This window comes from Rhinolophus sinicus, linkage group LG06 (assembly GCF_036562045.2).
Source record: "Rhinolophus sinicus isolate RSC01 linkage group LG06, ASM3656204v1, whole genome shotgun sequence".
Classification (NCBI taxonomy): domain Eukaryota; kingdom Metazoa; phylum Chordata; class Mammalia; order Chiroptera; family Rhinolophidae; genus Rhinolophus; species Rhinolophus sinicus.
Genome location: NC_133756.1, coordinates 48,818,235 through 48,833,877, shown reverse-complemented (window position 1 = coordinate 48,833,877; position 15,643 = coordinate 48,818,235). Strand labels below are relative to the sequence as shown.

General features: G+C 34.8%; 1 protein-coding gene across 7 annotated transcripts in view; it reads left to right on the top strand.

Moving 5' to 3' along the window:
- The window catches only part of COL24A1 (collagen type XXIV alpha 1 chain), a 308,258-nt gene that overhangs the window by 281,249 nt on the left and 11,366 nt on the right, over positions 1–15,643 (top strand). For all 7 annotated transcript variants that reach the window (XM_074335081.1, XM_074335082.1, XM_019751779.2 and 4 more), the window contains 4 exons: positions 3,558–3,593; positions 3,694–3,720; positions 12,752–12,817; positions 13,467–13,635. In XM_074335081.1, the coding sequence (XP_074191182.1) occupies positions 3,558–3,593; positions 3,694–3,720; positions 12,752–12,817; positions 13,467–13,635 (298 nt within the window). The remainder of the gene's footprint in view (positions 1–3,557; positions 3,594–3,693; positions 3,721–12,751; positions 12,818–13,466; positions 13,636–15,643) is intronic.

The window sequence follows — 15,643 nt, the reverse complement described above, 5'->3', positions numbered from 1 at the left end:
ACAGCCGATTAGGTACAGAGACAAGAGCAGAGCCCAGGTCTCCCAATTCCCACGCCATTGTGCTTTTCTAGTAATCATAGTACCTCTCAGAAAATAAGAGTTAGGCACAACTTGGGTGAGGAAGATGCTGTATACATACCCCTCACCTACATTAAGATTAGCCCAGCCACGCACACGACAGATTCCACGTAAGTAAATTCCTGATTCCTAGTTATCCCCTATTCCTTATAATTCACTGATTCTGTCCTAATTATAGTATTGTCTAATAAATCTTATTTAATATTACTGAACTCCCAGTTGAACCTTCTAAACTGGTGGTTCTCAACCAAAAGCCATTTTTGCCCAATCCTCCAAACCCCCAGGAGACACTGGCAATGTGTGGAGACACATTCGGTTGTCACAACCGAGGAAAAGAGAGAGTTTCTAGTGGCATCTAGTGGGTAGAGACCAGAGATGCTGCTAAACATACTATAATGCAAGCTTCACGATTTATAAATGAGAGAAGGGAAGCTCTCTGTAGTTATGCCAGCTTTAAGAAAAGACCATGAAACTAAATCAGGGTTGCATTTACATAAGACCAAAATCTAAATACATGCACTTATCAATATTTTCAAAGTCTGATGATAAAATACGTTATTTTTGGAGGATCATATGTAAATTCTAGAATTAAATTGGAAGAGTCTGTTTTCAAAGGTAGCATTTCCACTACAGCCAAATAACTACCATAACCATTCACATTAATTTGGTTCCATTTAGGAAATGAACATAGACGATCATAGTTTTATTATAAACTGCTATATAGTATCTAGAGAGGGTGAATGATTTTTTCTTAATGGTGTGTTAGCTAGAGGAATAAAGAAGAGCTAATAAATGTTATATTGTTGGAATAATATTTTTTTTTTGCTTGACTAATTGCCCTGTTCTATGCAGTGTTTCACTGGGGTTGTCCTGCCCTATCTTGTTTGGTTTGAAGTATTTTGTTTGAGCATATTTGTGGTGATCTGACTTGTTCTGGGAAACAAGCTGAAACAAACTCAAAATCAGCAGTAGAAATAGTTTTATTTTTCTTTGATAAATATCTCTTTCAAAGTCAAAGAGAAGATATATATTTTGTATTGAACTATCAGTGAGATTTTGCAAATGTCAAAACTATGCTAAGTGGATTGAAATATCAACTGTTAATTTTTACCATGTTGATCCAGAATGGAGAAACACAGCCAAATTCATTATGAGCCTCCATCTGTTTAAAAGGCTATCTCCAACATGACATGTCTGTAATTTTCATGCAGCTTCTGAGGTACATGTTTTATACACTCTCTGCTTTAAATTGTAATCATAAATCATGCAAACTAAGAAATGTCCAGGAGGCATGGTATTGGAATACTGTACCCTTTTTAAGTTACTATGTGTTGTTTGTCCTAGTTGTCATAGTACATTTAGAATCAACAGCTTTAGCAATAAAGTATACTTAATGCAAGTCAAGCATAGCATCAACATTATTCAAAACACAGCTGAAGATAAATTTTGTTTTGCCATCTTTAACCATAATCTGAATTTGACCCAATGTAGTCTTAACATTCAGTTGACCATGAAGTAAACCACATTTTTAGTGGACATTCTTTTTTTATTTTATTGAAGTAGCATTGGCTAATGACATCATATAAATTTCAGATGTACAACATTATAATTCAGTATCTGTATACTCTATTGCATGCTTACCACCAGAAGTCTAGTTTCCATCCGTTACCATATATTTGACCCCCTTTACCCATTTCGCCCTCCCCCACCCCCATTCCTCTCTGATAACCACCTTTCTGTTGTGAGCAGACATCGTTAACAATGATTGCTGGTTTTATTTTGGAAAATGTCAGCGCAACGTTTTTTGTTTTACAATACATATTTTAACTATTCTAATTTCCAAATTAATACTAGCAAATTTTAATATTCATTCAGTAACAATTGTTGAACACTTATTGTGTATTAGGTACTATTCTTGTTCCAGAAAATGAAAAACTGACTAAGGAACTTTTAAGGGTCCCTATGAACTTTCCAATGTGTTATGTACTACGGCATGCAGAAGAAAAAGTAGTTGAGCAGGACGAAGGTGGCAAGGGGGATAGGCAAGGTGGGCATAGAGTTTTAAAAGAAGTATTGGAAGAGGAGCGGGAGTTAAACAGAAAAGTCAAAGAGACACATTCCTGATCAAAGAAATAGCATATGCAAAAGAATCCATGTGTAAAAGAACTTGGAAAATTCAGAGGTCTACAAGAAGTTGTTATAGATGGAATGTGGGATGTGTTGGGGAGAGTAAGTGGAAGTGAGACCCAAACCTTGAAGAGACACAGGGGTGTACTTTGACTAAGATACTTTTGTATCCAACTGAGTTGGAGTTTAATCCTGGTTGCCCTTATTTGCTGGTTACTTAACATTTCTATTCTACAGTTAAGAATAACTGTAAACTGGAAATATAACACACAACTTGGCATACAGTGAGTTATCAATAAGTGAACACACAATGTGACATATAGTGAGTTCTCAATAAATGGTACCTATCATTGTTAGAAGTTCATACTTTATCCTCTAAGCAATAAAGAGCTATTGTATGATTTTAACTAAATAATGACATGATTAGATTTCCATTTCGTAAGTAGGAGGTAGTTAACATAGTAAAGAGAATAAAATGAGGAAGTCAGATTGCAAGTGCAGGAAAAATATGACATCTTAGTCAGCTAGGGCTGCTATAACAAATCACTATCAACTATATGGCTTAGACAACAAATATGTATTCCTCACAGTTTTGGAGGCTGGGAAGTCCAAAGTCAAGGTGCTAGCAGATTCAAGGTCTGGTGAGGGTCCTTTTCCTGGTTTGCAGAAAGTCACCTTTTTGCTATATCCTTACATGGTGGAGAAGGAGGTCATCTCTCTCGTGTTTCTTCTTGTAAGGCCACTGCCATTCAGCAGGGCTCCACGTCACCTAATTACCTTGCAAAGGCCCCACCTCCAAATACCATCATATTGGAAATTAGGGCTCAATATATGAATGGGGGGGAAACAAATATTCAGTCCCTAGTACATGATTGGCACTAAACCAAGACTGTTGTGAGGATAGAGAAGTAGTACGTATTTTGGAGAGATTTGGAGGAAATCAGCAGTAGTTTATAACCAAATTATAGGTGGATGTGGAAGGAAAGCAGGTATCTAAAAACACTGAAGTTCCCATCTGTGACAACTAGGGGGATGGTAGGTAAATAACAGGTAAAACATACCTAGACAGTGTTAACATTTTAAAATGTTACATTTGTAATAGTTTATTAAAGTGAGGAAATTCAGTTTATAATAATGTTAGTAACACATGAAAGTAAATATCCAGCTTGTTCATAAATGTGAGTTATAGTTCAGTGCAAGAGCTTGTAATTTCAAAGTATTGAAACAGCTTTGTATCTTAAGACTTGCCTCACACAAAAAGGCAATGATAGAGGTTGAATCTTAGTTGTCTTGTTTATACCAAACCAAAAGCATAATATATACATATTGTGCTTTGTCTCCATTTCTTTTAGGGTCCCCAAGGACCAAGAGGTCAACCGGGGCCTCCAGTGAGTTTATTTATATTTATATCCATTTATCATTGATGCTATATGCTTGCCTGGTGTGAGATACCTGCTAAATAAATACTTTTTAAAATTTATGTTATAGGGTCCACCTGGAGCACCAGGCCCAAGAGTAAGTTTCCTTGGTTTTATTTCATCTTAGTGTATCATATTAACCTTTTTTAAAATTTCCATTAACTCCCTGTTAAAAGGTGCCTCTCTTGCCTACTGCTGTTCTTTTTGCTAATCTAATATAGAACATTCCCAACTGTAATAACTTGAAGTCAAAGCCCCAGACTTCTTGTCTATAAAATGGGGATCATATCTTTTACTTTCTTGGGTGGATTTGAGTTTTAAATAAGAAGTAAAGCATTTAGCACAGTGCCTGCCATAATAAATGGTTAAAACAAAAATACTAACTCCCTCCATTTCTTCCTACTTCTGGGTCCCTCGCTCTCCTTTTTTAAATGTTCTTTTTTGCCAATGAGAGTTATCCACTTCTCAGGCTTTACATGAGTCCTTCTCAGTGGCTGATGGCTGTAGAAGCTCTCAGACTGCTTATGTGTCTGCTTGTTATCTATTACAACCCAAAACTTGCTGCCTTTATCTTTGATGCAGTGCTTATCAGCTATTATCTCCTTATCAGCTATTTTCTCCTGGCCTCTGATGTTCCAAGCTTGGTTCCCCTTATACTTTGTATCCACTCTCATACTCAAAGTCTTCCGGCTTTCTACAAGTGATGTCCTGCCATTCCCAACCTCACCCATGCCCCCCATTCTTATAGCATCCTGGTCAGATACAACGGTCCTTCGTTAGGTTTCCTGCATAAAGGAGATTGACTATTGGCTCCACTGTCCCAAATAATGGCCAGTCATATGCCTCCCAAACCTTGCTTATTTCCAAATGCTGCTCTGGTATCATTTGGATATCTGACATTTCTAGTTGGTGAATCACAGTGGTCTACTCTAAGCAGGTTGGGAACTCTTCATTCCTCTCAGCTTTTCATCAAGGCAAGAAAAGTGCCACAAGAAAGATTGTTTCCTTGGATATGGGATCCATTTCTCTATAATTTTTAGAAATTACCCCCTTTCTAGCCATCTGACTGACTGATAGGGACTGAAACCTTCCCTGACATGAACATCAATGGGAATTTCTTAATTTAAATTTTCAAATTACTCTTGACTTGTCTATTTTTCCTTTCCCCATGGATCCCCACAAAACATGGGTTACAAACACCCTCATCCATTGCCTTTCCGCCTTGCAATTACTTTGATATACCATAGCTACCTTTCTAAGAAAGAACAAGTTCTAAAAGATTATACATCATTAGCAAATTAGAGGTGTTTAGTGAAATTTTTTCACGTAGAAGTGCCAAACTTTCGGGAAACCTATCCCTGTCTCACTTGGAAAAAGTTTGTATGTGCTCATATACAGCCCAAATGAAGTAAGAACATGAGAGGTTTTTGCTGTGAACACGATGTGGATAACAATATAACCTTTGAAGAATTATTAAGAGGATTAAATGAGAAAATATATGTGCTCGATACATTATAGATGCTCATTTAACAGTTTCCTTGTTTCCCTCTTCTCTTTCTCTCCTTTCTGTCTTCTTTCTTCTTGGCCAATATGAAACCCAGTTTTCTTATACTGTCTTTTTGAGACTTGCAGAGTCCATTGCAGGAGAGTGGCAGGGTAGCCCTGAGAATAAGACTTCTAGATAGAAGTTTAATGACAATGAGAAAATACCTATATGATATTTCTAAACTCAACGTATGATCATCTGTGCAACTGTTCATAATTTTGACCCTTATCACACTGCAAGATAGAACTGATCGTTTCCACTTCTTCATTCATACTCATTTAGTTTCATGCCAGTCTCTCTCTACTAGATTGTGAATTCTATTTTTTTCATTTCTTTTCCATTGAAGCCTTTACTGTCTATTGAATTAATTAATTAATTAATTAATTAATGCAAAAAAAAGCAAGTTGCATCTCTTAAGAAATTTCAGTGTGAATCCTCCAAACTAGAAGACTTCACTTGGAGGGAAACAATATCTAAATGGGATAGGATCATAGAATTAGAGATAGACATACTTTTAGTAAGTATTTAATAATTATTTCAAACTGTGAGGTGTGACTCATTAGTCAGTGGATCATGAGTCCAATTTAATGAGTCTCATTCAGCATTCTTTTGAAATGAAATTAAATGAAATAAAATAGAAAAAAAATATGAGGAATTACTGTTTTAAATGGATACAAAGTTTCCTTTAGAGGTGATAAAAAATTAAATATTGGAAATATTTGCACAACATAGTGAATCTACCAAAAGCAACTGAATTGGATACTTTAAAGTGGCTAAAATGGTGAATTTTATGGTATGTAGATTTTTCCTCAATAAAAAAACAAGTTAGTATAAGTAATGGTGACAAATATGGCTTTGTAAAACTTTTCAGTTAAATATATGTTTGTTTGTGTGAATCTTGTCATTGTTTAAAAATGCATTTCTTACCATGGATCAAGACAAGAAAAGTTTTTAAATCTCTAATCCAATCCATCCCGCTCTTTTTAAGACCTATGAAAGTAAAGTAACTTGCTCAAGTTCCTAAAGTAGAATAGCTAAGTGGAAATGTTTCAGGAAAAGAAATATGTATGGATGTGCTTTTAAATGTAAGGATATTATCAGGGTGATGACCAGACTTCAGTGCATATGGTAAGATACTTAGAAACTAACAAAGAAATCTACCACAGGATGTCAGAGTTAACCAAAAATGATTGATCAGTTAAAGGGAAGAACAGGATGGGTATGTGTGTCTATGTGTGGTGTGGGGTGTAGAAGCAATAATCATTTTAAATCATTAAATGGGATAAGGAATTTTCAACTTAATTATTCCAATTAATGGGCCAACTGTGAGTCCTTGATTGGTGAATTGAAAAATTGTAACCAGGCATCGTCCTGGTTCCCTGGAACAAGCAATTACTTCCACCATGGAGAAGGGCAGGACCTGAAATTAATTTCCTATTCCGTCAATGTTTTCACCATCCAGTGATCTTAAGATTTGAGATGCCTGGAAAATATTAATACTTCTCCAAACACTGGGGTTCCCAGACTAGATGTACATTTCACTCAAATGAGATGGGAGAAAATTGTGACAATTACATTCCCCCAAGGTATAATGAAGCCTCCTATTATAATTTCCCTCATTAGTCCCACCAATCTGATAATTCCTTGTTCTCTGTATTCTGTCATATTTTCATAAACCTTAAGTGATTTTCATGGAAGAATATATTCTCATTAAATAGAATACCTAGAGAAAGTTATTTCTTTTGGATTCCTTCAATGCGCCTCATGAGAGTTTACATTCAGATGTGGGCACTGAGTGTTGTTGAATGACTTCCAAGGCAAATCATCGGTACAGTCTCTCTGAGCCTGTCCTCCCTAAAGGCTAACCTTGAGAAAAATTAATGTATTCAACAAGTTGCATGCCTGCTATGTGCCAGGCATGAGCTAGGCTTTAGGAACACTTTGGAAATTATAGGAGCTATTGCCAAGAAAATTCATGAAGGGCCAAGTGTTATGACATTCTTTTCTTTCTAATGCCTGTTGAAAAAAATTGCCTTTTTCATTTAGTTGACATTTGTATTGATGGTGGTTAAAATTGAGGTACCTTAGTATGAATCAAATACTGAACTCTACACTAGTAAGCTGCCAAAAACTCATTGTATTTTTCACTGCCACACACGCTCAGAAAATAAAACATGGTGATTTCACTTAAAAATATTCTGCAATGTATGCATCCACCCAGGCTTCTGTTAATGGATGTTCGTTTCCAATCTTTTCCTGATACAAATAGTACAAATGCCCTGTCCATATCAATATCATTTTCTAGAATATCTATAGGACCAATTCCCACAAGTTGGATGGTTAGGTTTAAGGGATATGAACATATTTATTTACTTATTTTACTTGTGGTAAAATAACATAACATAAATTTGTCATTTTAATTATTTTTAAGTGTACAGTTCAGTGGCATTAAGAACATTCACACTGTTGTGCAATCATCACCACCACCCATTCCCAGAACTTTTTTCATCTTCCAAAACTGAAGCTCTGTATCTAGTAAACAGTAATTCCCAATCCTCCCTTTCCTCAGCCCGTGGCAACCACCATTGTACTTTCTGTCTTTGTTAACTTGTGTACCATAGGTACCTCATATAAGTAGAGTCATACAGTATTTGTCCTTTTCTGACTAGCTTATTTCACTTAGCATAATGTCTTCAGAGTTCATCCTCATTGTAGCGTGGTCAGGATTACTTTCCTTTCTAAGGCTGAATAATGTCATTTTGTGTATATACAACATTTTGTTTATCCAGATGGGCACTTGGGTTGCTTTCACCTTTTGGCTATTGTGAATAATGTGCTACGAAGATGGGTGTGCAAATACCTATTTAAATTCCTGCTTTCAATTCATTTCAATATTGCTGGAATTGCTGGATCATATGGTAATTCTATGTTTAACTTTTTGATAAACTGCTATACTGTTTTCCATAGCAGCTGCACCATTTCACCTTCCCACCAGCAGAGCACAGTGTTCCAATTTCTCCACATCCTCTCCAACACCTGTTATATTGTTTTTTGGTTTTTATAACATCTATCCTAATGGGTTTGAAGTGATATCTAACTTCGTTTAGATACCACTAAGTCGTTTTGATTTGTGTTTCTCTAATGACTAGTGGTGTTGATCATATTTTTACGTGCTTATTGACATATATCTCCTTTGAGAAAATGTCAATTGAAATATCTTCTGCAGAAAAATATCTTTGCCCATTTTTGAACTGGTGTGCTTTTGTTTTATTGTTGAATTGTAAGAGTTTTTTATGTATTCTGAATATTAAGCCCTTATCAGGTACATGATTTGCAATTTTTTCTCCCATTCCCTGGGCTACATTTCACTCTGTTGACAGTGTCCTTTGCACAGAAGTCTAAATTTGTAGTCCAATTTATCTGTTTTTCCATTTGTTGCCTTACTTTTCATTTGTTACCTTTCATCCAAGACAACACTGCCAAATCCAATGTCATGAAGCTTTTCCCCTATGTTTAATTCCAAGAGTTTTATAGTTTTAGCAATTACATTTAAGTTTGTGATCCATTTTAAGTTAATTTTTGCATGTGATGCAAGATAAGGATCTGACTTCATTCTTTTGCATATGGATATCAAATTTTCTCAGCACTATTTGTTAAAAAGCCTATTCTCTCCCTATTTAATGGTTTTAGCATCCTTGTCAAAAATCATTTGACCATATATGTGAGGATTTATTTCTGGACTCTATCCCATTGGTCTATGTGTCTGTATGCCCGTATCCCGCTGCTTCGATTGCTGTAGCTTTGTAATAAATTTTGAAATTGAACTATGAGACCTACAGCTTTGTTCTTCTTTTCAAGATTGTTTTGGCTATATTTTTTATCAATACATTATCTCTTTATTGATAAGACATATTTTTCATACTTTCCTTTAGTTCTAATGACATGGCTTCCTTTAGGTCTTCGAACATACCTAAAATAGCTAATTAAAGTCTTTCCTACTGAGTCCAATATCTGGACTTCCTCAGGGACAGTTTCTATTGATTGATTGCTTTTTTTCCCATGTATATGGGTCATACTTTGTTTCTTTGCATGTCTTGTATTTTTCTTGTCAAATACTGGACATTTTAAGTAACATAATGTGGCACATCTGGAAATCAAATTCTTCCCCCCACCCCAGTGTTTATTGTCATTATTGTTGCTGTTTCTTTGTTTATTTAGTGACTTTACTGAATTTAATAAAGTTTGTTATTTTTTGACATATGTGACCACTAAAGTCTCCACTCAGTTGGCTTAGTGGTCAGCTAATGATTAGAGAGAGGTTTCCTTAAATGCCGGAACCAGTGAGTCTCTCAATTTTTTCCAAGGATGTCTGTCTGCATGTTACAGCACTCCTTCAATGCTCAGCTAGGCAATTGACAACTATATTTTAGCCCGAACTTCCTTCTTTCACAGAATCTGAAGATCAATCAGAGGAAGGAGTTTAGGGCCATCCCAGGTTTCTCCTGAGCATGTGCATAGCCCTGTTGCATGCACTTGAACTTCTAGATTCCCAGGAATATGTCAGAACTTTTCAGAGTTTCTATGGACATCTCAGTCCCTAGCTTTTCCTTGTATTTTGTTAGCCTATTGTTCGCCCAACTGTTTTCCACTGCTCCAGTCAGCCACAAACTTAAATAATTCTCTCTAAATGTTTTTGAAAAGCTCTCCTGGGGAAAAGGCTTTTTGCTCTGAGTCAGATAAAACTAAAACAGCTTTGCAAGTGGTGTCTTCCAGGGAACCACTAGACAGGTGACAAATTAAAGCTCCAAAAAGTTCACTATCCTTACTGAAATCAAGCTATTTTTCTTAAATAAATGCTCCCATGTTGGTACATTTTGATAATTTCTGTAATTCTACAAAACGTCATTCTGACTTTTTTCCCCCCCAGTTTTCTCATTGCTTTTATAGATGAGAGAATTATCAGGGTCATTACTTCACCATTTTTGCTGTTTTTTAAATTTCTAATCTTGAACACACATCATTTTAATATTCTGTGTGATGAAATGAAAGAACATAATAAAGTATTTCTGCTGCATACTGAAGTAAAGTGGTTGCCTCAAATAAAAGCCCTTGTGGAATTGTTCGAGTTGCAAATTGAACTACCTGGAACATGGAATACCATTTTTAACTTGACAGACGAACAATGATATTCAAACATGAGTATTCAGCAGATGTTTTTTTTGAAAATGAATGAAGTGAGCCTGTCATTTCAAAAAAAAAACAACTGACAGAATTTGATGCCAATAATAAATTTCAACTCTCAAGCAAAATTAAGAATTGGGAAAAACTTGTATCTACTACCATAAGTTTGACAGCTTCCCAGTGTTATGTTTTTCTGATAAGATTTGTGATGATGTTAATAAATGTAATTTTTTAATATTATATAATAAAATGTGTCAATATTTGGAAGATCTATATTATTTTAAGAACCAATATTTTCCAAGTGATAGGTAAAGATTCTTTCAAAGCTTAAGATAAACCTATAGATTTTAATATAAATGAGTACAAAAAAGTTTGCAGATATGGTTTCTGATGTCACATTTCAACTAACCCTTAAGTAACCACCATTTGTCAAGTTTTGGTATACTACTACCTAAGCATATCCATAATTATCTGAAAAGGCTATTTTTTTCAACTGCATATCTCTAAAAGGCCAGATTTTCTTCATATATTTTGACTAAAACAACAGGTAACAGATTGAATACAGAAGCATATGTAAAAATCTAGCTATCTTCTACTAATCCAGACATTAAAGAGTTATACAAAGTATAACACAGTGCCATCCTTCTCACTGTTTGGAAAATACAATTATTTTTATTAAAAAATAGTTTATATTAACAGATAATGAGCTAATTGTTTTAAAGCAACTAATAAAATTGTTTAAGATTTATGTTTTAATTTCTACTGTAATAAATATGAAAAGTTATAACTAAGATGAATAAAAGTTCTTTACAGCCCTTAATAATATTTATACGTGTAAAAGGATCCTGAGTCTGAAGAGTCTGAGAACTGCTATTCTAAGTTTTATAAGATTAAAGCCCTAATCACAAACCAATTAGAAAATATGAAGGTGGCTATTGTTTAGTACTTAATTCAGTTGCCCATGTTTAGTACCATTATTTTTAGGTGACTCACGTCCAAAATCTATCCATTTACATAGGCATGGTGGTCAGAATTATTTCATCTGTACAGAACTTTTTAGGCTACCCCTTTCTGTTTCCTTAACAGGCCCTGCTTCTCTATCTCATGGCCTTTGTGCAAGGTTGTTACCTCTGCCTGAAAAGCCCTCCTACCCCTTCTACTCAAAATTCTTATTTATTCTTTATATCTCAGCTCAGACGTTACTACCTCAGGGAAGCCTTCCCTGATCTATCCCGTCCAGACCTCTTACATCCTTCAGAATTGATTCAGATTCCCTAATTTCTCTCATAGGCCTTTTTTTTTTCATTTTGTTTCAGAGCACATATCACAATTTATAATTATGTATTTTTGAGGTGATTTGATTAATGCCTTTCTTCCCCTCTAAACTTCAACTCCACAAGGGCAAGTTTCTTTTTTGCTTACCATTTAATCCTCAATTTGTATCATAGTGTTTGGCAATACACACACACACACACACATTGTGTATTGTGTATATATACATATATGCAGAATGAGTGAATTATTTTCCAACATGAAAACCACGTGTTGAGGCAAGAAAGATTACATTTATTGATTGTCTCATCATTTTTAATTGTTTTTCACATTACCAACCATGAGTTACCATGAGTTATGAGAGATCTGTTGGAAACATTTTTTATTGTATCTACCTCCAACTAAAAAGATATCTTAGCAGTACAATCATTCTGAAAAAAATTAGATTGCTTGATTTGCTTACACAGATGTCATTTCACAGAACTGTCTTGCAAATCATGCTTCTTAGTTTCCAAGCTTTTTAAAAACTAAAATACAAAAAGACTTACTAATGGTTATGCTGAGTCTTTCTCTGAAAATACCTCTTATTAAATGCAGGAGGAGATTGGATTTATACCATATTATTTCTTTTAGGACTAATGGTACATTTTCCAACTTCGGAAATTGTTTTTAAGACCACAGAAGTATCAGATTAAACTAATGTGACTACCTCAAGACAGTAGTATTTTATTCTGTTTTCCTCACAAGAATGTAACTGTTAAAAATTACTACAGTTATTTATTTTTCACTTTACAATTTATTAACTGGGAGGTCATATTTCCTTCTTCTTCCACTTGAGTAACTTTTGTGTGTGTTTTCATGCTGTAGAGACAAATAGTTTTTCATTTGAGGCTCCAGACTTTGGCCCTGTTTTAACTAGGAGACTTTTGAGATTTGGATGAAGGCAGCATATTGTCCTTTCAGATAGCCAGGCAATATTTGCAAGATCTGTCTGACCATAAGAGATGCAAATCCCTTTCAGATAAGTCTAGTATACTTTAACAGCAGTGCTTTCAGAATTTATAGCCTTTACTTTAGAGCACTCAGTGTTGATCTTATTGCTGATCTCAAATGGTTTTGTTTTACACAGAAACAAATGGATATCAATGCTGCTATTCAAGCGTTGATTGAATCACATACTGCTCTACAGATGGAGGTAATATATCTGGCTTTATTTACATTGGCAATTTCAATATACAAATTAAACAGAAATTTTTTTCAGGTGCCAAAATGTGGCTTTATCACAAATATTACATTTAAAACAGATTGAAAATAATTAAACCATTTTTTAAGGACAAGGTAAGTCATTTTAATAAGCAGGAATATATATGTAGAATTTTTTAAGGAAAATTTTAAAACAATAAGGTAATATTGTTAAAGTATTTTTTTAGTAAGGAATTTAGTACTCTAGAAGAAAATAGTTAAATGAAGTTGGCCATTTCTTAAAATGGGACCTACCATCACTACTCATTTTTCTTATTTAAACTCTAGTTATGCAATGTATAATTTTTAAAAACATTATGCAGTAGGCATAGTGTTAAGTTTTTTTATATTAAGTTTTATGTCAGCTTGAAAACTAGACATTTGAGTGTGAACTTAATCTCTTATAGGATCAAGAACAATAAAACATACACGTATGCCTATATTTAAATATACGCTGTTTTTCACACCCTACTCTCAATTCGTTGTACACCATAGGAATACATTTTTCTTCTGCCTTGATCTCTGTTGATCATTAAAGTTACCTACTGGTGACAGCTACTTTATGCTTTTTTACTAATATGATTCCTACGATGACTTGGCAGAGCTACCAGAATACCGAAGTAACTTTAATTGACTACAGTGCAGAGATATTCAAAACCCTGAACTACCTTAGCAATCTACTGCGCAGCATCAAGAATCCTCTTGGTACAAGAGATAACCCAGCACGAATCTGCAAAGATTTGCTTAACTGTGAACACAAAGTATTAGATGGTAAGTTCTTGGTTTCCTCAAACTCTGATGTCTGTTTTCATTTCATCATTTCAGTATGTTTGAGATTTGCCGTGTATTCATTCCAAATATTATTTATTTTGGTAAAACCCTGGTAGAAGGCATTTTAATGTCACCACGAACCAAATATTCTTAGAGGGAGACACGTTTCTGATGTCAGAGTATCCTTTCTAAGGGCTTACATTACTTTCTAAGGTCTTCTACTACCCAGCCTGATTGCTCCCTAACTTTACCCACCCCACCCATTGCTATATTACTTGCATACACTTTGTTGTTGGAATGTATCACATTCATGTCAAAAATTCAAATAAGAAGAGGGGAACTTTGTGTTGACAGACTGGAGCACTTGTCAGGACCACCAAAGTTGGCAGCATAAAGAAAGATATCATAGAACCCTCTCCATCACACCTCCTAAAATGGAATTTAAATGCCTCATAATCAAATGAAGGGAGTGGTTTGTTATTCTTGGAATTTTCTCGTGCCTACACTGGTACCCCAACATCCATTAACCAGAGGTGCAAATGTGAATTTAGAGTAGAACCATCAAGGAAAAGATAAAGAGAGTGGAATAGTCATCATTATCTAATTATAAGTAGGGGAAATCCTGTCTGCTACAATATGTCATTTAATTTTAATTTCTATTGGGTCTATGGTCAGCTGCACAATCAACATTAGTAGTTATCATTTTTAGCTAAAAACTCTTGTCCCAACACAATGACACATAAGCTAATTTTGGGGGGAAAAAACAACTATGTTACGTCATTCTGCAGGGTGAATAGTAGTCCACATTTTATTTTAATTTATACATACATACATGCCACACACACACACACACACACACACACACACACACACTTGTCCAAAATCATCTGCTTCCATTCTAAAAGTACAATGGAAATACTGATTTTATTTATATTAACAAAATGCTTAACTTTTATATACCTATATATCTTGCCAAGATTACATAAAAACTAAAATAATATTTACAGTTATAGCTGCCTGTAGTAATTCTAAGCTTGATTCTTTTCTATATTTGAGGGCATAAAAATGCAATTCTATAGAATTGAAAGGAACAAACACATTATAAGATATACAGGTTCATTGAAATCTGATTCAAGGTTTGCCTTCGTTGGAGGAGAAGTAGCTTAGTGGTATGGATTGCAAGGTATCAGAAAGGTCTTATGTCCAAAAATACTTTAATCACTAAGAGGTGGTTAAGTGCTGTAGAGAAACACAAAAGAGCAGGGAAAAGGGGAATGTGATAGAAAGTGGAGTGGGGATGATATTTTAAATAGAGTTAGATAAAGCATCTTTGAGAAAGTGACATTTGAGCGATATCAGGAGGCGTTATGGGAAAAAGCTACAAGAAATCTAGGGAGAGCTTTCTGCGCAGAAAGAACAAATAGAAAACCCATGGGCCTGAAAATGTACTTAGCATGTTACTGTGATTAGCAAAAAGGCCAGTGTGACTGGAAGAGAGTGCATAATGGGAATACTGGCAGGAAATAAAGTCAGAAAGATAACAAGAAACCTGACTATAGAGGATTTTGCAGACTACTCAAAAGACTTCAGCTTTTACTCTGAATAAGATGAGATGTCATGGGAAGTTTTTGAGCAAAGAAATGACATGATTTGACTTAGATTTTTAAAATATTACTCTGGCTGATGTGTTGCAAATATAAGGAAGACAAGGGCAGAAGAAGCCACTGTTGAAATAATCCAAGTAAAAGATGATGATGGGTTGGCTTAGAATTGTTAGTAGGGGAAGTGATAAGATATAGTCATGTCTTTGGATGTGCTTTAAGGTACAGCGAGCAGTTATTGTCGATAATTTGGATGTGGATTGTTAACCTAATAATAAAAGGCCAAAATGAAAGAAAGTTTGCATTTATTTGATATCCAAAAGAACAGCTATTCAGAAAGCACTGATTCAGGCTGAAAACCAAATAGTGTTTCAATTAAGGGGAGAAGACAAGGAGTTGTTTGTTTT